The sequence below is a fragment of the Denticeps clupeoides genome, chromosome 1, assembly GCF_900700375.1.
Source record: "Denticeps clupeoides chromosome 1, fDenClu1.1, whole genome shotgun sequence".
Taxonomy (NCBI): Eukaryota; Metazoa; Chordata; class Actinopteri; order Clupeiformes; family Denticipitidae; genus Denticeps; species Denticeps clupeoides.
Genome location: NC_041707.1, coordinates 243,486 through 269,309, shown reverse-complemented (window position 1 = coordinate 269,309; position 25,824 = coordinate 243,486). Strand labels below are relative to the sequence as shown.

At 46.2% G+C, this 25,824-nt stretch overlaps 1 protein-coding gene across 1 annotated transcript; it reads left to right on the top strand.

Annotated features, from left to right (window-relative positions):
- Positions 1 to 226: 226 nt before the first annotated feature.
- On the top strand, positions 227 to 24,980 carry LOC114797420 (E3 ubiquitin-protein ligase TRIM9-like). The gene is given in 12 exon segments (XM_028992381.1): positions 227 to 1,140; positions 12,907 to 13,002; positions 14,358 to 14,480; positions 19,742 to 19,852; positions 19,935 to 20,088; positions 20,272 to 20,378; positions 20,380 to 20,418; positions 21,081 to 21,219; positions 22,037 to 22,075; positions 22,483 to 22,786; positions 22,891 to 23,053; positions 24,091 to 24,980. Coding segments are annotated over 12 exon segments (2,160 nt in total). The 5' UTR covers positions 227 to 333; the 3' UTR covers positions 24,169 to 24,980.
- Positions 24,981 to 25,824: the final 844 nt, after the last annotated feature.

Here is a 25,824-nt window from a genome sequence, read left to right as displayed (position 1 = left end):
GACTGTCCCTGGAACTGCTGATAAGGGCTTCTGGTAAATGCCGTAAATGTTTAATGTTTATGCTGTGATGGTGAGGGGCTGCAGATCAGAATCGTTACCTTGCGTCCCAGATACGGATCTAATCATCGATTATATCGATGGACGTGGGATGTCCCTGCGATTGGCTGGCCGCTGCGAGGCGCTGCGTCATCTCGCCCCGCCCCTCTGATAAAAGGCTCCGCCTCCTGCGCGCCGCGCTCAGAGCGCACGACCGGCGCGCATCTCCAGCATCTCCAGTTTCTCTCCAGCATCTTCAGCGTCTCTCCAGTTTCTCTCCAGCTTCTCTCCGCAGCCATGGAGGAGATGGAAGAGGAGCTAAAGTGCCCGGTCTGCGGCTCCTTCTTCCGGGAGCCCATCATCCTGCCCTGCTCGCACAACATCTGCCAGGCCTGCGCCCGGAACATCCTGGTCCAGACGCCCGACGCCGAGTCCCCGCAGAGCAGCCGCGCGTCCGGCTCCGCCGCGTCCGACTACGACTACCTGGACCTGGACAAGATGAGCCTGTACAGCGAGGCGGACAGCGGCTACGGGTCCTACGGCGGCTTCGTCAGCGCCCCGACCACCCCCTGCCAGAAATCCCCCAACGGGGTGCGGGTCTTCCCCCCGACCACCCCGATCCAGCACCACCCGCCCCCGGTACCCCGAAACTCCTGCATCACCTGCCCGCAGTGCCACCGCAGCCTCACCCTGGACGAGCGGGGGCTGCGCGGCTTCCCCCGGAACCGGGTCCTGGAGGGCGTGGTGGACCGGTACCAGCAGAGCAAGGCGGCCGCGCTGCGCTGCCAGCTGTGCGAGAAGAGCCCGAGGGAGGCCACCGCCATGTGCGAGACGTGCGACGTGTTCTACTGCGACCCGTGTCGCCTGCGCTGCCACCCGCCCCGCGGCCCACTGGCCAAACACCGCCTGGTCCCCCCGGCGCAGGGCCGCGTCACCCGCAGGACCAGTCCACGCAAGATCTCCACCTGCACCGAGCACGACCTGGAGAACCTCAGCATGTACTGCGTCCAGTGCAAGAGCCCGGTCTGCTACCAGTGCCTGGAGGAGGGCAGCCACTCCACCCACGAGGTCAAGGCGCTGGGGGCCATGTGGAAGCTGCACAAGGTGAGGTGGACCCTGTCCTGTCCTGTACTGTCTCGTCCCGTCCCGTCCCGTCCCCTCCCGTCCCATATGTCTGGAGGAGGCAGCCACTCCACCCATGAGGTCAAGGCGCTGGGGGCCATGTGGAAGCTGCACAAGGTGAGGTGGACCCTGTCCTGTCCTGTACTGTACTGTACTGTCTCGTCCCATCCCGTCCGGTCCCGTCCCGTCCCATATGTCTGGAGGAGGCAGCCACTCCACCCACGAGGTCAAGGCGCTGGGGGCCATGTGGAAGCTGCACAAGGTGAGGTGGACCCTGTCCTGTCCTGTACTGTACTGTCTCGTCCCGTCCGGTCCCGTCCCGTCCCATATGTCTGGAGGAGGCAGCCACTCCACCCACGAGGTCAAGGCACTGGGGGCCATGTGGAAGCTGCACAAGGTGAGGTGGTCCCTGTCCTGTCCTGTCCTGTACTGTACTGTACTGTTTCGTCCCGTCCCGTCCCGTCCCGTCCCGTCCCCTCCCGTCCCATATGTCTGGAGGAGGCAGCCACTCCACCCACGAGGTCAAGGCGCTGGGGGCCATGTGGAAGCTGCACAAGGTGAGGTGGACCCTGTCCTGTCCTGTACTGTACTGTCTCGTCCCGTCCCGTCCGGTCCCGTCCCGTCCCATATGTCTGGAGGAGGCAGCCACTCCACCCACGAGGTCAAGGCGCTGGGGGCCATGTGGAAGCTGCACAAGGTGAGGTGGACCCTGTCCTGTACTGTACTGTCTCGTCCCGTCCCGTCCCGTCCCATATGTCTGGAGGAGGCAGCCACTTCACCCACGAGGTCAAGGCGCTGGGGGCCATGTGGAAGCTGCACAAGGTGAGGTGGTCCCTGTCCTGTCCTGTACTGTACTGTACTGTCTCGTCCCGTCCCGTCCCGTCCCGTCCCGTCCCGTATGTCTGGAGGAGGCAGCCACTCCACCCACGAGGTCCATGTGGAAACAGCACAAGGTGACGTTGTGGGGTACTGTGTGTGTGTGTGTGTGTGTGTGTGTGTGTGTGTGTGTGTGTGTGTGTTGGCGTGTGTGTGAGGTTGAACAGATGAACAGGTCACAAGGTGACCAGAATTTTACCTTCATCTTAGGCAGAGCCAGAAAGGACAGAATGACGTTGTATTGTACTGTACTGTGTGTGTGTGAGGTTGATGACTTGTCGCCATGGCGACATCCAGGCTCAGGTAACCGGGGATTCCCCTGACTGGCAGGTGTGTTGCCCCGCCTCTTTTTTTGGAACTGCTCAGCTGTCCGGGAGAATTCAGCGCACACTTCACAGAGCGGCTTAAACGTAACCCTGCATCCAACTGTTGGAGAGTTCCAGAAATAGCGATAGGAATTTTCACCAAGCTGCCCACACACACACACACACACACATTCCACATGCATCTGATGTGATCGTGTCTGTGGCGCGAGTCTGTGTAGGTCTGGTGTCCTTCTTTACTTTGACCCTGTGGGGTCACGTTTGGTACAGCGGCACCCTGACCTGTCAGGCGGAGCCTACCGATCCAGACGTGGATGACAGATGGAGGCCTACACTCACACACTCACACACACACACACACACACACACTCACTCACACACTCACACACACACTAGCAGAAAGCTGGCATGTTATTGATGGGCATCTTGCAGCACCAGCAGGAATTCCTCAGGCATTTCATAAAAAAATTAACATTCTTTACTGCACACGTGTTTTGTACATGCGTCTCTTCAAGGCTGTGATTGGTTCTCATCCGTTTTCTTGTATCCCGTATTTCCTGCAGTATGGACTATAAAGTCTTTCTTTGGTAATTGAATTTTTTTTGTAATATACAGTTTTTTTTTGCTTAAGCACGACTTTCAAAACAGTACACACAATTAGCACAACTACACACCCAATTAGCACAACCACACACACAATTAGCACAACCACACACACAATTAGCACAACATTACAGATCATTTGCATAATTAAACACTCTTGAAAAAACTATACACTTATGTTTAAAACCACACTTTTTTTACCATAAGAAACACACGTTTCACATTTATCATACTCTGTTTGCACGGGTTATACTCTGCTGTGATAAATCTAAAACACTATTTAGCACTTCTACTTCCCTATGATTAGAGGAGGCTGCCATCAACAAAGTACAAATATAAAGTAAAGCCACCAAACACTACACAAGACCAATGTTGCACACTGAAGAATCTCATTTATTTCTCAAAATGCCCAAAATGTTGACATAGAGATTTGTAGTGCTGTAACAACATGTCACTTTTTAGGTATTGTGCTGTAACAACATGTCACTTTACGTATTGTACTGTGACAACATGTCACTTTACGTATTGTGCTGTAACAACAGGTCACTTTACGTATTGTACTGTGACAACATGTCACTTTTACGTATTGTGCTGTAACAACATGTCACTTTACATATTGTACTGTGACAACATGTCACTTTACGTATTGTACTGTGACAACATGTCACTTTACGTATTGTACTGTGACAACATGTCACTTTACGTATTGTACTGTGACAACATGTCACTTTACGTATTGTGCTGTAACAACATGTTACTTTATTATTGTGCTGTAACAACAGGTCACTTTACGTATTGTACTGTGACAACATGTCACTTTTACGTATTGTGCTGTAACAACATGTCACTTTACGTATTGTACTGTAACAACATGTCACTTTACGTATTGTAAAAAAAAAAAAAAAAACACTAGACATGGTCTCTTCGCCTAGCTGGATCCTGCCAGAGAATTTCAGGCAATGTTGTCATTAACAAGACACCTTGGAAAGAAACGTTTTGAATGACGAATCCATCCTTGTATTGCTGTATTTACCTCCATCTGGTCTCTGGCCTCCTCCATGGCTTTGATAGGGGTATGTCAGCCTGGAAACGGAGATCGTATACCTTTCACCGCCATGCCGAGAAAAACTCTTCTATAGGGTTGAGGAATGGAGAGTATGGTGGAAGATATAGGACGGTGAAATGTGGATGTTGCTGAAACCAGTTCTGAACCCGAGCAGGGGGGTGGAAAGACACATTGTCCCAGACAACAACGTATTGCATATGAACGATTTGCTTTGCTGCTGTTATGTTGTGCAATTGGTCCAAGAATGTAAATATGAGTGCTGTGTTGTAAGGGCCCATATGGGCATGGCGGTGGAGAACCCCATTCTGTGTAATGGCTGCACAGAGTGTTATATTTCCCCCACGTTGCCCTGGGACATTGACTATAGCCCTGTGGCCAATGACGTTTCTTCCCCTCCATCTTGTCAGGTTGAACCCAGCCTCATCTACGTAAATGAACTCATGCTGGACCTCCTCTCCATCCATTCGTAACCCTACCTGAAGAACAGTGTCAGGCAAAATTGTGTAGTTCAGTGTACATGTAGTATACATATTACAGTACAGTAAAAGATTATGAGACAGTATGCAAGATCACACTGCTAAAGTGAATACATACCTCTGCATAATCACGCCACAGTCCTTTCACCCTTTCAGAATTGCGCTCAAAAGGCACTCGATATTCGAATATGTTTTTTTTTTAGGATGCGTGCCAGTGTTGATGTTGAGACCTGATGGATATCGTTGAAACTGGCATGGTTATTGATAGTGTTAGCTTGGAGCTGTTTGAGTGTAATAACCATGTTTACTATCTCCCTCTCTTGCTGTTCTGTGTTGTTCCTGACCCTCAATCAATGTAGAAAAATACAGTAAAGAATAGTTCAGTACTTTCTCAGGACAAGGTAGCAGAAGAGCTGATACTGCACAGAATATAGTACTGAATGCAGTTACTGAACCCATGCAGATGGTTTTGATATGGTGATATTTTACTATTACTTACTATTTTCCAGCCAAAATGTTCTCATCACACTTGCCACTGTGTATCGGCATAGATTTGGCTGTACTCGCAGCCCAGCGTCCCTCAGCATCAGGTCGTGGTTGACAACGTGGTCAACCAGTGTTGCGCGCATCTCATTTGTCAGATTCGGTTCTCTTTGAGCACCTTCTTGTCTTCGTCTTCGTCTCTTTCTACCTCCTGCATGGCCTCCATCTCTTCATCTGCCTCTGTTGATTCCTCTTCTCCCCTTCCTTCTCCTCCTTCTCATCCTCCTCTTGCTTCTCCTTGTTGTCCTCCTCGATGGCCTCCTCGTTGTCTTACTCTTTCTCGGACTCTTTCCATTGTGCTTGAAGACCGATGAACTCACCTGCTGCTTTTTATAGTGCTTACACACCTGATTGGTGATGTCTGTGTTGAACCGATTGGTTGGACGGTGCGGTAATTTGACAGTCAGTGCTTTGGTATTGCAAGGAAGTGACTTCATGATAGATTTTTGTGTGTAATGTATGTTAAGTGTGTGTAGAGTTTTGCAACAAGTGTGAGGTTGACAATGTGTTTATGGTTGTGCAAATATGGGCTGATATTTTGCTGCTTGAGTGTAAGGCTAATAGTGAATAGTGAACGTCTTTTAATTTTAGTGTGTAAGCAATCCAAAAAAACACCAGTAAATTATCAATCAGAAAATGTCCTTATTATTTCCATCAGTGTAAAAATGCTGATATGAACTGATATTCATCTGTTCTGAATATGTTCTTTATTTATACATGGAAGTAGTAGAAACGAGTGTAACCCACCATGATATATCCACACGCACACACACACACACAGACACACAGAAACATTTTTCAAACCAGAAGCTCTTATCACCACTGTGAAACTGCACAAAGCCGCTGAACTTCTGCACATGATGCATGCATAATGACCTTTGACCTTTATTATATCACTTCGAGCAGTTCAGCACAGTACACGGCCTTTCCGTGGAGAGGGAATGTGTCATCAGGCCTGGTGGCAGCAGCAGAGCGGGGAGGAATGCCCCGCACTCGGCCTCTGACTGGGTCAGAGGTGGCTTCCTTCACGTATCGTTAGTAACGTCATGATTGTATTTATCTGCGTGTCGGGCTGATGACCTCTCACACGTGGATGGGACGATTACGTTGAACGCGCGAGCTGCTTTACATCTAAACCCCCGTCCAGACGAGGATGCTTTTCTCTAAAACGGGTGTCCTGCGTCCACGCCCACGCTCTCCTTGTTCGGCGTCTAGTTCTCGCTGTTGTTCTCCAGCCGCGGAGGAAATGTGCAGCGTGGAGACGATTTCTTTTAGATGAACGTGTTATCCGCCATTGTTGTATGTAGGACACGTTTGGGGTTAAAGGTCGGGCTGATACATCAGTGTATTCACACGGATACGTGGAAAAGAGAAATTCACTCTGGAATCCGTATAACGTTCTGGGTCCTCCGAAATGCTGTCTCAGTGTGGACACCAGAAATTTTCCACATTTTGAGTAAAACGTTTTCGTGTGGACGGGGCCTAAATCCACTCCAACTTGTCTTCAGCAAAAATCCCACGATTACCAGGCCAAAAAGGAAATTCTCTGCACTGCTGCTGAACGGTGTGTGTGTGTGTGTGTGTGTGTGTGTGTGTGTGTAGTGTGAGTGTAGCCAGGCGGTGCCGTCTCCAGCTGTTTCCGTCCTGCCCCGTGTTTTCCTGTGCATGAACACACACACACACGCACACACTCACACTGGGATCATTGTGCCATCAGCCCTCAGCTGTGTTGGTGTAAATGCAGCTGATTGTGTACATTGGATGTGGACTGAGGACAGAAAGACAGCGGTTCTGGAATTTTGATAGCTATGGATATTATTGGATTTGGTGACGCTGCCATCAAGCCATCAGCTGCTTCTGTCACCATGGGTGTGAGTGGAATGCAGAACCCAAGGTTCCCAGCTGGAGAACCACAGCATTTCAGAGGGCTTGTTGTAACTGTTGAGTGAGACAATCATCCCAAACTGGGCCAGCGAATGTCCAGATGGTGTCCTGTGCAGGCTCTACTGTACCCACAGTTATGCCTTTGGGGGAGGAATTGTTCTACTTTTCTCCATATGTCACACTGTAGAAGAGAAAAGATGCGAGCCTTTATATAACATACATGCAGCCATATAATAAATAGGAATTTTATTAAAAAAAAGGTATCTCCACCAGTGGAGTACTGAATATGGAACATGAAATATAAACCAATATCATTTACATTTACGGCATTTGGCAGACGCCCTTCTCAGACGCGACTTACAACGTGCTTCCATGTTACCATCGATGAAGTGATCAGTTCTGGTGACTGAGCTCAGTACTCAGTAACTGAACTGTTCTGACCTCCAGGGGAAGTTCATTCCACCACCGAGGGGCCAAGATGGAGAAGAGTCTAGATGAATGTCTTCCTTTTACCTTCAGAGATGGAGGGACCAGGCGAGCAGTACTGGAGGCTCGGAGTATACCAGGTGCAGTGCGAGGTGTAATAAGGGCTGTGAGGTAGGATGGTGCTACTCCATGTTTGGCTTTGTAGGCCAGCATCAGTATTTAGAACCTGATGCGTGCAGCTACTGGGAGCCAGTGGAGGGAACGTAGCAGAGGGGCGATGTGGAGAACCTGGGAAGTTTGAAGATCAGTCGTGCTGCTGCATTTTGTATGAGTTGTGGAGGTCGGATGGTACATAGTGGTAGACCAGCTAGAAGTGAGTTGTAGTAGTCCAGTCGTGAGATTACTAAGGACTGAACCAGTATCTGGACAGATAAGGATGGATCCGTCTGATATTGTATAGAAGGAATCTACAGGAATGGGAAAGATTGCTGATGTGAGTTAAGAAGGAGAGTTGGTTGTCTATTGATACTCCCAGGTTGCGGGCTGTTGTAGAAGGAGAGAGCTGTGAGTTGTCCAGGTAAATAGCAAGATCCTTACAAGGGGAAAGAAATGGAAAGGGATAAAATTAGTTTTCCACACATCCGAGAGAACGTCTCCAGCTGGCTTTTAGTGCCAAAATTAAACATATAAATACAGAAATAATTATTTTAAATTGTAAAATAAAACATAATTGATTAATTCAATATGACATGAATAATAAAAACATGATTACTTCATAAAATGTGTCATATTAAAATATTTGACAATTTTATTTATTTTGGGCACATCCTGCGCATCATGAATTACTTCCATCTTCAGTCTGACCAATCAAAGTGGGCGGGACTAACACAGGCTCTCCTTCCCAGGTTTAGTGGTCTTAAGTTGTGGTGGGGTCACTATTAATATGAATACATTTTAAGATGAAATTAGCATTTTATTAATGCAGGGACATGGAAGGACATGGAAGGAGACGTGAAGAAGTGATTGGAAAGTTTAAAATCTAATTTCACAGCCAGATAAAGAGCAGTGCGGGGTGGTGCTGTGGGTGACTTACGATCTGCGTAGCAGAAAAGAACACGGTCCTTCAGCGTCCTTTAGTTAACTGCTGTTTTGGCCTACTTCTTGTCACCGGTTACTGTATAAAAATGTATAAACGTATCCCGGATGTGTCATGTCCTCGTGCGCTCATTGCCCGCCCGTCTTCTTTCCCTTGCATTTAGGAATAAAGATGAATATCATTTGGCTACTAATCATTGGCAGTGGTGGCCTTCACCGGGGCAGTGGTGGCCTAGCGGTTAAGGAATCAGAAGGTTGCCGGTTCGAATCCCGATCCACCAAGGTACCTCTGAGGTGCCACTGAGCAAAGCACCGTCCCCACACACTTCTCCCCGGGCGCCTGTCCTGGTGCCCACTGCTCACCAAGGGTGATGGTTTAATGCAGAGGACACATTTCACGGTGTGCACCGTGTGCTGTGCTGCTGTGTATCACATGTGACAATCACTTCACTTCACTAATGGGCTCCATATCTGTGTGTGTGTGTGTGTGTGGCACTGATTGCATTTTGAATAACACCAGGCTTGTATATGAACAGAGAAGCTGCTGTCATATGAAAGTGTGTGTGTGTGTTTCTTAGTTACATTTCCATTTCCGTTTTTATCCAGAGTGTCTTACATTCAGTAGTTACAGGGACAAGGAAAGAGTGTGTGTGTGAGTGTGTGTGTGTGTGTGTATAAAACGTCTAGTTATCTATGGAGATGAGGCTTGTGACATCTTCTTCATTGGTGCCTTTAAAATGAAAAAAGAAGCAGGATTCCCCGTCATTATCCACTCAGCAAGGTCACCTGAACCGAGTGTGGCGTGATGTTATTAATGAGACCCTGGTTGACTGACCCATGTCACCCATTTCTAAATCCACCGCGGAACTCATGAGTCCCTGCAGCCTGATACCAGGAACCCGCTGTCTGGTCTTCTACTGAAGTGAAGTGACTGTCACCGTGAGACACTGCATTTAACCATCACCCGTGACAGGCGCCCGGGGAGCAGTGTGTGGGGACGGTACCGAGATCAAGGGGACCTCGGTGGTTCCGGATTTGAACCGGCAACCTTCCGATTTTGGGTCCTCTGGGCCACCGCTGCCCCACTACTTTGTTTCTATCGGGGCCACGTTGGAGAAATAGTCCCCAAAACCGAAGCATGACAAGGACACAAATACAAGCGGAACAAATCAGAGTGAAGTGGAGGAGGTGAATCTTCACAGCAGGAAGAACAGAGAGAAGACAGGAGAGGAGGAGGAAGACGGTTATTCGCCCCGCCGGCAAAAACTGTGAACCACTTAACCGTGTTGGCATTCTAATGAAGAGCGAGAGAGCGCGGAACAGCAGGGGAGACCTGGGTAATATGGAGGTGGAGAAGAGGAGGAGAGATGAAGATGTTCAGCCACCGCGACCCTCACAAACTCCGCCCTGCATCCACATTTCCACGAAAACATGAAAAACATCACACAGTAAGCATTCTCCTCATCTGTCCCAGGTTCGAACCTGACTTACTACCATCGTGTCCCTGAGCAGGACACTTAACCCTGAGTGTCTCCAGGGGGGGACTGTCCCTGTAACTACTGAGTTGCCAAGAAACTTGAAAATCAGAGTTCTGAAATGAAGATGGAGACGGACTGTGTAAACGTGTGTTTTAGTAAATGGCTTCGTGGCCGGCGTCGTCATGGTCTGTCCAGCCAGGACACGATGCAGGACACACACATGAGTCAGCTACAGTCAGCCTGTGTGTGTGTGTGTGTGTGTGTGTGTGTGTGTGTGTGTGTGTGTGTGAGACATTTCCCACATGCTAAATTCGAACTGTAAAGTAGGGCAGAACAGAGAGCGTCCTAAATCATACCCAGACGTGGAATAGCAGCTGTTTTTTTTAACTGTGTGTGTGTGTGTGTGTGTGTGTGTGTGTGTTTAAATGGTTCAGAAGGGACCAGAAGCTTCTGTTCACAACCCAGATGTAAACTCAATGTGATGTTGGCAATAACATGGATGAGGGAATATTAAGGCCTGATCAAGTTCCTCCATCCAGACCTTTTTTAAATGTTACGGTCAGTTTGTGCATCCAATTGTTAGTTTTCTCTACTTGAGGTTGTAATTATCAGAGTGTGATCCAACACAACTTCATTATGGAAGTTTCGGGCGAACAACCGCTTCTCTCAGAGCCCAGAGGATAAATTCCACTTCCAAATCCCAAAATGAGGACATGCTGCTAATTAGGGTTATTTCCTTGTTGCCCGTGGAGCTCTGTGTGTTTTCATGCCTCATACCTGAAACCTACGGGGGATGGAGCTCAACTCATATCTGCTGTGAACACACACACACACACACACACACACACACATATGCACACACACACACACACATATACACAAACACACTCCAACACACCACACACACACACACACACACATATACACAAACACACACCAACACACACAGGCACAACACACACACACCAACACACACACATAAACACAAACACACTCCGACACACACCAACACAACACACACACCACACACATACACAAACACACACCAACACACTCACATACACCACACACACGCACACACACATAAACACAAACACACTCCAACACACTCCAACACACACACACACACACACACCACACACACATATACACAAACACACACCAACACACATACACAAACACACACCAACACACACATACACCACACATATCACACACACGCACACACATATACACAAACAGACACACCAACACACACACACGCACAACACACATACACCAACACACACCAACACACACACATACACCACACACACGCACACACACATAAACACAAACACACTCCAACACACACACACACATATACACAAACACACTCCAACACACATACACCACACACACACACACGCACAACACACATACACACACCAACACACACATACACCACAAACACGCACACACATATACACAAACACACACCACACACACACGCAGGTACACAATACACACACACACATACACACACACACACACACACACACAGATGTCACACAAAAAAATCATGTCTGAGTGAGACCATACTAAGTTAAAGAAAGACAAGAAGAAAGTAGAAACTGGACCGACGAGGGCCAGAACAGAGTGTGGATGGGTGGAGCATGACAGATGACTGACACTGAATACTTCTGAATACTTATTATCTGTGTGTGTGGGTGTGTGGTGTAGTGTTGATTGTTTGTGCTTGTTGTAATGTCTCTGGGTTCTTGTAAATGCTTCACTAATGTAGTGAAGTGTGTGTGGGGCAGTGGTGGCCTAGCGGTTAAGGAAGCGACCCCGTAATCAGAAGGTTGCCGGTTCGAATCCCGATCCGCCAAGGTACCACTGAGGTGCCACTGAGCAAAGCACCGTCCCCACACACTGCTCCCCGGGCGCTGGTCATGGCTGCCCACTGCTCACTCAGGGTGATGGGTTAAATGCAGAGGACAAATTTCACTGTGTGCACCGTGTGCTGTGCTGCAGTGTATCACATGTGACAATCACTTCACTTTATTTATTACTTTATTAAAAGGTTGAAGGTTATAATATTGTGTGGATAAGTGGTGTATGTATGAGCGTGTTGTTAATGTGAGTGAAATGCAAGGAAGGTTACTTCTACATTACGTTTCACTGTGTGTCTGTGTAGAATGTGCTCTTAACTCAACTCTACTCCTTTCCCATCATGCACTGCACTAATGTCAATGGTCTGTAATACTTTCCCAAAGCTTGGGGTCAAAGGTTAACCCCCTTCTCTAAAAGAATGGCTGCTACCGAGTGTGCGTGTGAGTTTGTGTGTGAGTGTGTAAGAGGAATGCAGTGTATAATGGGAAACCCGTGGGAGGCGGGTGGTGGTGTGTATGTGTGCAGTCTGAGTGTGTGAGTGTGTGTGTTTCTGTAATTCATTCCCTAAAGATTTGAATAATTTAGATTTCGGTGTATAGAAACATTATCAATGCTGGAATTATGTGGAATAATGATGTGTGTAGAATATATTTATTAAAATATTGAATGTATGAGTGTGAACACAGTTGTGTGTCCATTCCCACGCAGTGTCCCTCAGCACATGACCTTTCCTCCAAACGCGGCCATTTTACGTGTCCTCACACAGCACTGGGGCGGCAGTGTCATTTCCTGTCACACGACCGTCGAGAGGCAGCATTTCACTCCCAAAGATGCCGCATCCTTGGAAAGCCGGTCCTTTAAAAGGTCCTTTATGGTCGAGATGAGGACCTGATGCTTGTGTCGGGCTCGGTTACTGCTCTAATACGAGTCCATTGATCTACTTTTCCAGTTGTGAAACTCGCACCAAATTTACTGTGTTTGTTCTACTTGGTTTCTTCAGTGTTGAAAGTGTCTATCATGGCTGATGTTGTACGTCTGCACAATGGAAGCTGCCTGGCGTCTCTGTTTCTCACGATGGCCTCTTCATCTCCTCTTCTCTGCAGGGCCAGTTATCTCAGGCTCTCAACATCCTGTCTGATCGAGCCACAGAGGCCAAGGAGTTTCTGGTGCAGCTTAGAAATATGGTGCAGCATATTCAGGTATAGTTCACACACACACATTTACATTTACATAACACACACACACATACACACAGAGTTCAAAGTTACATCCTGGCATTAACATACAGTTCCATGCGTTACTGCAGTCCATATGCATGTAGTGTTTGTAGTGGTAGTAGCCTAGTGGGTAACACACTTGCCTATGAACCAGAAGACCCAGGTTCAAATCCCACTTACTACCATTGCGTCCCTGAGCAAGACACTTAACCCTAAGTTGCTCTGGGGGGGGACTGTCCCTGTTACTACTGATTGTAAGTCGCTCTGGATAAGGGCGTCTGATAAATGCCATAAATGTAAATGTAAATGTAAATGTAATGTAAATGTTTCACTGTAAACATGCAGATATTCTCACTCTCCGAGAGGGTTTTTTAATTGACCGAGCACAAAGACGCAGACACACACACACACACACACACACACACACAACAACAGGCGCACAACATCAGGGCATCGGGAACTTCAAACTGCGGCCTGGAACCGGACATGACATTTACATTTTATATTTTCAGCATTTACCAGACGCCCTTATCCAGAGCGACTTACAATCAGTAGTTACAGGGACAGTCCCCCTGGAGACACTCAGGGTTAAGTGTCTTGCTCTGGGACACGATGGTAGTAAGTGGGATTTGAACCTGGGTCTTCTGGTTCATAGGCGAGTGTGTTACCCACTAGACTACTACCTGCCTTGACATTCTGTCTAAAAGCGGGCGGGGCCATCGCTACCGCGCTCCAGATCGTGTCTTGTGGCCTACATACAGAGGTGTGCTGCTTCTCAGGTCGCTGGATGAAGAACACTATTCAGGACACGGCCCACGTGCCCCGCCCGCATGTTCTGGTTAGAAGAGTTCGTTTGGAAGAAAGCGGTCTTGAGAGAATCTGGGCCTTTTAATTATTTGTGCTGCTAAACTAGCGACCTGTAAGTTGATCTGATTGGTTCTGTCAGCTGGAGGACATGTTCATGTAGGGCTGGTGGACGATACGATCCCGATCAGGTCCCTTACAACGATAAGATTTGGAAATATTTACTGCCAGTGAGCGTACACTTACAAATGCATCTTTATAAAATTGTTATAGAAATCGCTTTCCAGCCAGACGTTCAACTTCAGTGTTAATTTACATTTACATTTACCAGACGCCCTGATCAAGAGCGACTTGCTTCCATGTCACCATGGATGAAGTGGTCAGTTCTGGTTCACTAGGACCCCCAACTATGAATACAATCTTTTTATTCACTCTGTTCTAGTTTCTATACAGAAGTCAGACAAGAAGTAGGTTTCAAGTTCATCTAAATCTTCTCTAAATTAATTAATTAATTGTGTGTGTTTGTCCTGCAGGAGAACGGTGTGGAATTTGAGGCCTGTTTGGTGGCTCAGTGTGACGCTCTGATTGATGCCCTGAATCGCCGCAAAGCCCAGCTGCTCTCTCGCGTTAACAAGGAACACGAACATAAACTCAAGGTGAGAAGCACCTTAACTCAAGCACACACACACTCGCACACTCGCACACACACACACACACACACACACCGCCTCTTTTCGTTCCTTGGCTGCATATTGTGTCACTGCTGGTCCTCTAGATGACTAGATAACTAGATAACTAGATGACAGTGTGAAGTGGCTTGATAATCGTTTCCCTCGACTGCCGGCTAAGTTTGTTCGTCTTTCCAACGTGTCGCTGTCGGTGTCGCAATTGATGTTAAAACTGAGCGTAGTCATGTTAGGGAGTTATCACTGACCGTTATTTTGCCACACGCACACACACACACACACACACACACACGCACACACAGGCAGATTTAAGTGTTTGTTTTTTTAAGATCGTTGTATAACAGGAGAGAAGTGTGTGTGTTTTATGTTTCACAGAACACAGACACACTTTCCTGTTCACCGATGTGTGCATTCGGATTAGTGAACAATCATCTGAGTGTGTGTGTGTGTGTGTGTGTGTGTGTGTGTGTAATGCAGTATTTGTTAAGATTTAATGCCCTGTTTAGACTGAACCAAAAAATAAGCAGATTAGACAGAATGACTGACTTCAATTTCACACCTGAAATGAACACACACACACACACACACACTCCAGGATTAACTTGTAAGCAGTGTTGATGTGTGTGTGCTGTTCTTCACCCTCTCTGATCCCTACGGACTTCATTAAAGGTTTGTATGTATACACTGTACACACACATTCACATTTTACAACAAACAATCGCTCCATACACATGCATATAATCAGTTGTGTATTCAGACATCAGAGAACTGATGAGAGAATTAGAGCAGGTTCCCGCCCCCATTTTCTGTCTCCGCCTCCAGGGTTTATTAATCACATCAGGGGTCTCATTGTGATCCCTGTGAGTGTATCTGTGGTTCTTCTAGCTGTTCAGATTGTCCCCAGCTTTCTTCTCCATCAGACACTGTGAAACCTGTGATGGGCTTGTTACCATGGAAACGGGGGCCGTTTCTTAAATGGTGGCAGGGCGCTGAACAGTGAGTCCCCCAAAACCCCACATCCTCACACACACTGTACTTTTTCTTCATCATTGTGAGAACCTACATGAGGTCAGCAATCAAAATGGTGTTTAAATGTATTGAATGATTTTTGGTTCCAACTGAGATATATCCAGGACCTATTGCCTAGATAAACGTTTGGTGGGTTCCTCATATGTTCCCCCTGGGTGTTTCTTTTTAGTTTAACGTGGCATCCATGAAGACAAAGTGGCACAAGAGTCGCTGCAGATTCACTGAAGTGAAACGTCAATGCACCAGAATAATCTCTAATGTAGATCTTCATCACTCTCTCTCTCTCTGTTCTGCACGTGTCTCAAAGTTGACACGAGGGATCCACAGAGAATGTTCCAGAACAAAAATGCCAGTCACTGTTCTCACCGAGGTCACATTGATTAAAATCTGTTCTGATGGATTTGTCCAGCCAAAGTGCTCAGTGGTGTGTGTGTGTGTGTGTGTGTGTGTGTGTGTGTTCTTTGTTTAGTTTAGAAGTGTTGATGATTGTGTGGCTGACATTGAAACTGAACATGTATTTTGAACATGAATATTCATATGTTGTTTTAAAAGGCTGTACATTGTACCATACAGACCAGTACAAGCTCCTGTGGTCCCTCTATTATTAGCTCTTGCTTATAAACCAGTAACGTTCAGCAAGAATTGAGGTGAACATCCCAACGGGACTCCCATTTCTTCCTGCTTCACTTCCTCTACACCGATCCAAACGTTACAGAAGGGTCACAGGGTCATGGCTGTATGGAAATGCTTCAGTAAAGTTGGAGTCGAGAATGGCTGACAGTGTCATTTATTTAAGTGCACCACATGGCATAACAGTGGAGTCAAACTCGACTTTTTACAGCTCTAATATAGACTAACAGATGAAGAAGGATCAGCCATTAGGCACGCAGGTCCAACCCACTGACACTGACAGACAAAGTCATTCTGATGAAAAGTCGCATTATGAAATAAAAAGGCAATCGTGGAAAATCGGGGAAATAAAAGGCTGACCCTGGGATGGAAAAAGGACATTAATTTCAGCAAAACTGCTGAAATTAAATAAAAGGCCTCTGAAATAATCTGTGTTGCTTTTCTGTATTATTTCACAATAATAAGTACATTTATTTAGCAGAATGCTAAATATGTTTCACAATAATGAGCTGTGTATCAAAATGTGTTTTACAATTATTTCACAATTTTATGTTGCTATTATACATAATTCTCTTATTGATATGGTTATATATGTCATTATGTCGTATTTATTTATTACATTTTGAACACTACCATCGCTCCACACCTCCGTCATGTTATTAGTGCAGATGCAGTTTGGTACTCGACAGCTTTAAACTTTATGGGGGTTTATTTATATCAACGGCGTCTCTCCTCAAGGAGAAGGTGGAGCTCTGACTGTCTAGGAAGGTGGAGCAGCGCCCCACCCTGGGAGAACGCTCATCTATTCACAGGGAGGATACAAATAGCCAAACCAGGACAGCAAGTGGAGATGTAGCCTGAATAGGTGTGGGCAAGAGTATCCCACAATGCACTGCTTCAATACCAGACACTATTCCCAACAGTTAAACATCCATGCTTAAAAGATTCATATTACCCTGTACTTCTGGTAATATTTCTGGTACAATGGTCCTTCTTTTATTAGTAGAGATGTACAGAGGATGTGTGTAGACTCTAGGAGTGTGTGTGAGACTGTTTTTTTTTCTGCGAATGTGTGTGAGCTGCTTTGTAAGCAGACGGTGTTGCCAGTGCAGAGGCTGTCTGGAATGTGAACCGTGTGTGTGTCTGTGTGTCTCTGGGTTTAATGGCCTTTTTTGTGAAGGTGTGAATGGTCCTGTATTGACCTCCATCTCTTAACCACACACACCCTTCAGGCAAAGTCAAGCTACAGTCTGTTTATTGTGATAATTAATTCAAAGTGAGTTAATCAGAGTGAGTAACATCCCATTATATCACTGCAGCTTGTGTGTGTGTGTGTGTGTGTGTGTGTGTGTTTTGTACAGACCACTGAAAGGTCGAGGAGAAACTCTCATATCATAATCCCCTGTAAATCCACGCTGAACTATTTGCAGTCCATTAAAAAGATGAAGCGTCCTTATATTTCACTGCTGCACGTAAAGCACAGAAAGAAAAAGACCTGGAGGTGCAGAGCTGGATCTGACCTGAGCTTTGGGTTTAGAAACTGAAATGGGACAAAAACTGCAGGATCAGATAAAGGACGATTCTCTATGGGATGCAGGGGAGTTCCTTTATCCCCATAACTAGTGGTCAGAACTATGAGCGAGTGTGACGTGTATGTACTACTTGTGCTTTACTACCAGCTACTACAATATAAACAGGTTGAAAACAGAGAAAACTAGTCTCACTTGTTAAAACCAACTTCCACAATAAAACTCTACAAGCGTTCAGACAAAACTATTGCACCAAATATTTCAGTGTATAATGGAAGTCAAAACTGTGCAACACTTCAATAAAATAATGTTTATGCAAAACTAAAATGACCAAGATGGTGTGACGTCACTGGTCTAAAATTTTAACATATGGTGGTCAATGTTGTGCACTGTATGATTCACTATTCAATATAATATATATAAACTGAACCTTGAATGTCTTGGTTATGATTATAATTTGCATTGAATTTCATTGAAATTAGTAAAAATTTTACATTGCAAGAGGTAACCGTGTTTCAGATGTCTGCAACATTTTTTAAAACATTGAAATGAAATGATGTTCCACATTATCAAAGTACCCATATTAAATATTAGGACAAGTAGAATTTACAGATATTACAGAAATTGTTTAGTATTTGTGATCGGTGATTGTCACATCCCAGCCACTAGTGGTCGCCACCAGTCATTTACATTTATGTCTCAGTTGAGGGTCGGGATCCTTCGTGGACCAGGTCCTTGGAGGACATGGTATTTTATTTAGAAATCAGAGCACATAATAAGCCATTTCTGTGGAACTTTTCTTTTTGTATCATTATTTGGAAAACAATGAAAACCGCTAGATGGGGAAAGGAAATCATCAGAATTGGAACAAATTTAACAGCCCACTACAGTTCTTGTCTACGAATGCATCTTCTGGTTTTGGTTGGGTTGTTAGTGACCAGGTTCCATCCTCAGTGTTCTAATAAAGGATGGAACGTTGTCCTCTGTAGGATTTGATTAGATGTTTAGTGTTGACACCATAGCAGTTGGGTGTTGGGAGGTTTCCTCTATTCTCCTCTTTAACAGCATGAGCAGCAACGAGCCACTCATGCAGTTGCCTGGCAACAACATCTCAGCCCTGAGAGGAAGGATGTGACAGAGAGACAATGATGAATGAAGAAATTCACTGGATCCCCGCCGACAAGCCCCGCCCCCACCCCTTTATCCATCTCTCCGTGTTCCTGTCATTCATCTTTTTTGTACACGCCATGGTTTCTGTGCCATCACATTTCTCCATGGAGAAAAGGACCATGTTCTCTTCTCACTGCGCATTTCTGCCGTCAAGGTGTAACCCGAATTCTCCACCTTCCCCACCAGCAATGGTGGCCTAGCGGTTAAGGATCCGCAAAGGTGCCACTGACTGCTAGGGTGGTTGTAGCCTAGTAACACACTCACCTATGAACCAGAAGACCCAAGTTCAAATCCCACTTACTACCATTGTGTCCCCCCAAGACACTCAACCCTAAATTGCTCCAGGGACTGTCCCTGTAAATACTGATTGTAAGTCGTTCTGGATAAGGGCGTCTGATAAATGCTGTAAATGTAAATGTAATGATGCAAGAATCCTTGTTCTTTAAAGTGAAGTGAAAGTGAAGTGATTGTCACACGTGATACACAGCAGCACAGCACACTGTGCACACAGTGAAATTTGTCCTCTGCATTTAACCATCACCCTGAGTGAGCAGTGGGCAGCCATGACAGGCGTCCGGGGATCAGTGTGTGGGGACGGTGCTTTGCTCAGTGGCACCTCAGTGTCACCTTGATGGATCGGGATTCAAACCAGCAACCTTCTGATTACGGGGCCGCCTCCTTAACCGCTAGGCCACAACTGGCATGAAAAAGTGTACAAAAGTTTCACGTACATGCAGGAAACCAGGGGAGTGATCAGAAGAAAGCATGGAGGAGCGTCAGGTGCTGGTGTCCAGAAGCGTGTTCTGGTGGTCAGTGATGGCCTCCTGGTGGGTCCCCTCACCACCCATTTCATGATGGTCTCTGTCTCTGTAGGTGGTGAGGGACCAGATCTCCCACTGCACGGTGAAACTGAGGCAGACCACGGGCCTGATGGAGTACTGCCTGGAGGTCATCAAGGAGAACGACCCCAGCGGTTTCCTGCAGGTCAGGAGGACGTGTCTCTTTCTGTCTATCGTCTTGGTCTGAACATCAGCTTCTTCTCTCACCGTGGGTCCGTGTCTCTCAGATCTCCGATGCTCTGATCCGAAGGGTCCACATGACGGAGAGTCAGTGGGGTAAAGGGACGCTCACCCCCCGCATCACCTCCGACTTCGACCTGACCCTGGACAGCGGACCCCTCCTGCAGACCATACAGCAGCTGGATTTTGTGCAAATGAAAGGTAACGTGTGTGTGTGTGTGTGTGTGTGTGTGTCCGTCCGTCCGTATAAAATAGCATTGATTTCATGAATCACGATTTTGACAGACGGGGGACAGAGGTGGTGACAAACAAACAAAGTGCCTCCATCAGGGGGACAGGGCTATTCATATTTGATATATTGTTTGTGTGTGTGTGTGTGTGTAGTTCCTGCTGCCCCGATCCTGCAGTTGGAGGAATGCTGCACTCAGAACAACAGCGCCACGTTGTCATGGAAACAGCCTCCCCTTTCCACTATTGCTGTGGACGGGTACAATCCTGGAGCTGGACGACGGAAACGGGGGAGTGTTTAGGGTGAGTACACACACACACACACACACACACACACACACCTTTTGTGTCAGCTCTCCCAGTGACTGAGTCGCTATTATTGTAGGAACACAATAGCAGGGGGTCTAGATGAGACACCTGAACCTCTGCGAGAAGATGAGAACTTCATTACACACACACACAAAAAGAAGAATGTATAGAATTAAAGGACATTTTACACACATTTACGAAACTTCAACTATATCACCACATACACCGACACAAACACCTACACATCACACAGATTACACACATATCAGATATACAAATGTTCTACACACTTCACATGAACATTGTTCCTGAGCTCATGATTGTCCTCGAAGCTCCTCCAGGCACGATGGAGAGACTATTTTAAACCTGGCGTGGGAAGATGTTCTTCTCCTTCTCCACCTCTCTGTGGTCTCACTTTCAGATCATCAGTATTTTATAAGCGTCAGTAGTATTTTAGCAATAAGAAACGTTTCTGGTTTTCATTTCTTTGCTCGATGCTGCTCTGCTTCTGCTCTGATTGGGAGGAGACGGCATTTCACTTGTTCGTTATTGCGGAACGTTGGTTCCAGTGGAAACGAGGATTTACATGAATGTGCTGTGTGGTGGGTGGGGTGTGTGAGGAACTGTGAATGTGACGTGTGTGTGTGTGTTCACAGGAAGTGTATGTGGGCACGGAGACCATCTGCACTGTGGACGGGCTTCACTTCAACAGCACTTACAAATCACGCGTCAAAGCGTTCAACAGCAGCGGCGTCGGGCAGTACAGCAAGACGCTGGTGATGCAGACCTCTGAAAGTAAGAGGACACACACACACTGTACTTACTGTACACAACCTGTTTTTAAAGAAATAGTTCGGCCATTTTCAACAAATCTTCCAAAATGTATACTGAAAATGGCCAAACTGTTCCTTTTAACCCCTTAAAACCTCCCTGCCCCGCCCTGTCCACGTATGTTAATATTTAAACAAGATGACGGAATGTGTAATGTGTGGTTTTAAGGGGTTTTAATAAATAAATATACAGTAGAACACTGCTTATAATGGCCTTGCGCTGGCTTGCTTCTCCATCAACTGGTTGGTGTTGGCGTGTGTTGAACAGGGACGCTTGTGACGGTGCAGCCAGGCCGCTGGCACATGCCACTTGACGATGGTGTCCGAGGGTCTGAACCTTCATGAGAGATTTACTGAACTGCAGATATAATGGACAATATTTATATTTGTTACAATAAATTCCTATTTTTTTACATGCGTACAATAAAAAACACATAATTGATTAAATTAAAGAACTTGTTTGCTAGTGTATCTTAATTTAGCCTTAGGGGTTTTATGGCAAACTGGACTCCCAAAATGTCTTATGGTGGACTGGAGTGTTTACTTCAACGCCATCACAAGCCACAAGAAATGCAGAATAAAGAGCGAAGGGTCCGTTTCCACAAGCAATGAAAGAGAGGCACGTTTTACCGGGACTTTGTGGTAAATAATGTGGTAAATAACCATGGCCCTGGCGCACCTCTTCTGAAGAGTGACCTGATCCAGCTTCCCTCATGAAATCTGCTTTTTCCCTCTTTCCTCCTCACTCCTACACTGTCTGCTTTCTGCCGTTCTCTCATCAGCCGGACTCCCACCATGCGATATTAACTCTCTAGCCGCAGGTACGAACACACACACACACACACACACACACACACACATAGTCTCACTGCGTCCTTCAGTGCTTGGTTCTTCTGAACGCCTTTGATGTTTCTGCTTGACAGCATGCATCTCTGCATTAGACCACAAGGTGGCAGTACTTCACATATTGCATCCAATGTCTCAAATTCAGAATAAAATTGTAAATGTTTAAATACATAATCACCGGGGACCCGTTGTGTTGCCATGGCGATATCCAGTGCAGCGTGTGTGAGTGTGCGTATTGCATGTGGTGTGTGGGAGTGTTTTCACGATTTCACTCCTAGCTGGAGTCCTGCTTGCCGTGCTTCCATGTCCGGCCGCTGAAATAAACATTTATTTTGAACGCTTTATGCCTGTTTAGTGTTTCATAATGCACGTGTGGTTCCAGTTGCCTGGTTCACCTTTGACCCCGTGTCGGCCCACCCCGACATCCTCCTGTCTAATGACAACCTGACGGTGACCTGCAACAGCTACGATGACCGGGTGGTCATGGGAAACACGGCTTTCTCACGCGGTGTGCACTACTGGGAGATGACCGTGGATCGCTACGACAACCACCCGGACCCGGCGTTTGGGGTCGCCCGTGGCGACGTCTTGAAGGACGTGATGCTGGGGAAGGACGATAAGGCCTGGGCCATGTATGTGGACAACAACCGCTCCTGGTTCATGCACAACAACTCGCACACCAACAGGTGAGAGGTGGCGGTTCCATCATTTCTATAAAAAAGCAGCGTACCGCTGTACCACTCGCCGGCTGGCCGCCTTTAATCCTCCTATCGGTTCTATATCTGTTCAGAACGGACGGAGGCATCGGTAAAGGAGCGACGGTGGGCGTCCTGCTGGACTTCACGCGGGGCATCCTCATCTTCCTCATCAACGACGAGCAGCAAGGTCCTGTTGCCTTCGAGGGTGTGGAGGGGCTTTATTACCCTGCCATCAGCCTCAACCGAAACGTCCAGGTAACGCAAACGCAACCTTTCCCGCTGTCAAAAAGTATAACTTAGCACGGCAAGGACACGACCCAGCGCGCCCAGCATGAATATTTACCAGCAGCTTGCTGATGCAGTGACATGGACAGGTGGCGAGCACGACTCCCACCTACTGTGCCAACTTCCTTCACTGTATAATGAAGACAGGGTAAAAAGCTAAGAACAATAAGGCAACTTATTTCACTCTAAGTTTTGTGTTAAGTCAACTTGTAAGTAATACATTTAGTTTACTGATTACTTAAACATTTAAGTTCTTATAATATAATGACTGTCCATCAAACTCAATGTATTGAGTTCTTGCAATTAAAATGGCATTGATCTTAACATAACATTTTAATTGTACTAATTTTAATTCTTTCTGCTAAATTTAAAGAAGTTAATCTCATAAATTGTAACTGTACAACAGAGTTAAATAATTGGAGCCAATGCCAGCATTATTGTTCAGGCTCTACTCTGCTAAATTAGCTCTGTCACTACTTTATTTTAATAGCAGATGCTGACAAAGCATCATTTAGATTATCTATTTTCAGGTATGAGGCCTTTTTCTAGATTTACTCTCATACACAGATAACAACAACTTGCAAAAGCAGCACCAAAAGAAACAGTTTTCTGCTAGACAGTGGCTAACAGAATTAAAAGTCCACAAACAATAATCTACTAACAGATAAAAATAAAGTTTCACCCTCGGAACAACTCCTGTTTTCCCCAGTTTTAAACTGCGTAGTATTGCCCCGGAGCATTCTGGGAAGCTCCGCTCCCTACAGCCCTCTAACTTATATTTGGAAAGTGGACAAAATGGTAACTTTGTACTGAAACATTTAAGTAAAAAACGCTTGTTTGTTATCCAATTTAACCGTTTTTGTTGAATGTACAAAATTTTCTTAATTTATTCCCAAATGTACACTTTACAGTTCATTTTATTCAATAACATTAATTCACATTAATAACATTCACAGTCATCACAATATGATGTTGAATGGCCATGATAACTGGTTTCTGTTCGGCAGGTCACCCTGCACACGGGGCTCCCCATCCCAGACTTCTACACCCCCGGAGAGGCCGACCCCACCAGCTCAGCCTGTTAATGCCCTAATCGGCTGGCACCACCCCGACCCGCTTCCTGCTACCCCCTGCCAGGTCTCGCTCATCAGCTTCTGACCCCCACACCTCCAGAGGGGGCTACAAAATCCCAAAACCCCCCACCTCTTTCTACACCCTCGAGATTATCTGTGGAATGTGGACTTGGGACTGACGTGTGGGAACTGGAATCGGCGTAACCTCAGCGAATGAGCTGCTTGGTTTTGTTTGTTGAGCTGTTTGTTTTGCCAGGGATGACACTTCTGTGACAATTTACAGATGTGGCATCTACTCACTCAAATACCGTAGAAAAAGATGTGCTTGAATGGCTGTGCATGGAATGCCCTCTTCCCATAAGACGGGGTAGGTCCCACCGAAACAAACTTCACACATTACAACTTGTTCCTTACTCGACTTGCCATGAACTTTTACAATAAACCCTAACCTGCAGGATGTTAGCATTCAGGAGCCATGGCTGCCTACCCCCATCCTTAGAACTGTGGTGCTATTGCGCAGCGTGGCCACCAAGGGCGCCAGAGAGAAATCAGTGTGTCCTCGTCCCCTCATTGCCATTTACTGAGCCCAGTTTTAAGCAACATGAACAAATGGACATGGCTGTAAGCACTCGGATCCCTTGTTGAATGTGACAATGTGATCAAAGTCTAATGCTGTCTGTATTGGAGAGTCCTTGAAGAGAGCGAAGAGTGTAGAACTGTGGTAGAACTGTGCACAAGGAGTTTATCAGCCATCTGTACCTGTGCTTGTTATATTTTAAAGCAATTTTATATTTATGTAGAGAACATAATGTAAGCATATTACTATTATTAATTATAATTATCTAGTGTCATGTCGGCACAAGTCTCATATGGTGCTGAATGTGTGGCACTTTATACAGAGTGGCTCTATTGGCATGGGTTACAGTAGGTAACTGTGGTCGTATTAAATGACCGTCTGTACAATATCCCATGATGAAGTTTTAATGTGTTCTTCTTTTAACAAACATATAAGTGACATGCACTTTCATGCCCACTCACACCTCAACTCAAGGTTTTTCTGTCGCGAGTGTTGTGTGCGTTCCTTTCCAAGAACTGGAAGTATTCGACTTTCTCAACACCCGTAGGCTGCTTACGTATAAGGTGCTATCCACACTCGTACACTAGTGTGCCTCCACATCACAGCACAGCAACACTGGCGACAGGACTCGATCTCATTCTTTCCTCAACTGTAATTACTGCTTTCTTTTCGGTTCTTGGTTATGTAAGAGTGGTGTGTTATGTCTGCATAGTTCCCCTGTTGTGTTGGCCAGCCCAGGACCGGACAGTCCTCACACTAGACTGGTCCCGGCCTTGATTACACACTAATGGGGTCTCCGGGTTTACCCCCCTCCAAACTCCACAGTGAACAACAGCTCATGAATAGGCCTATTTTTGTAGACTGAACAGTGCCAACAGACCCACATAACATCAGAATTTACCCGCCTCCTGCAAAATGGATTCTAACAAAGAGCATGAGCCTCAATTTCTGCTTGTCTGAAATCTAATACATATTTCTAATATTTCAGTAGTGCAATTCCTACTACTTCTGATCTGGTATTCTGACCACCCTCCACAACATTAATAAGGGTTACTGAACATTAGTTCTTGATTAAATATTTTTGTTGGTTG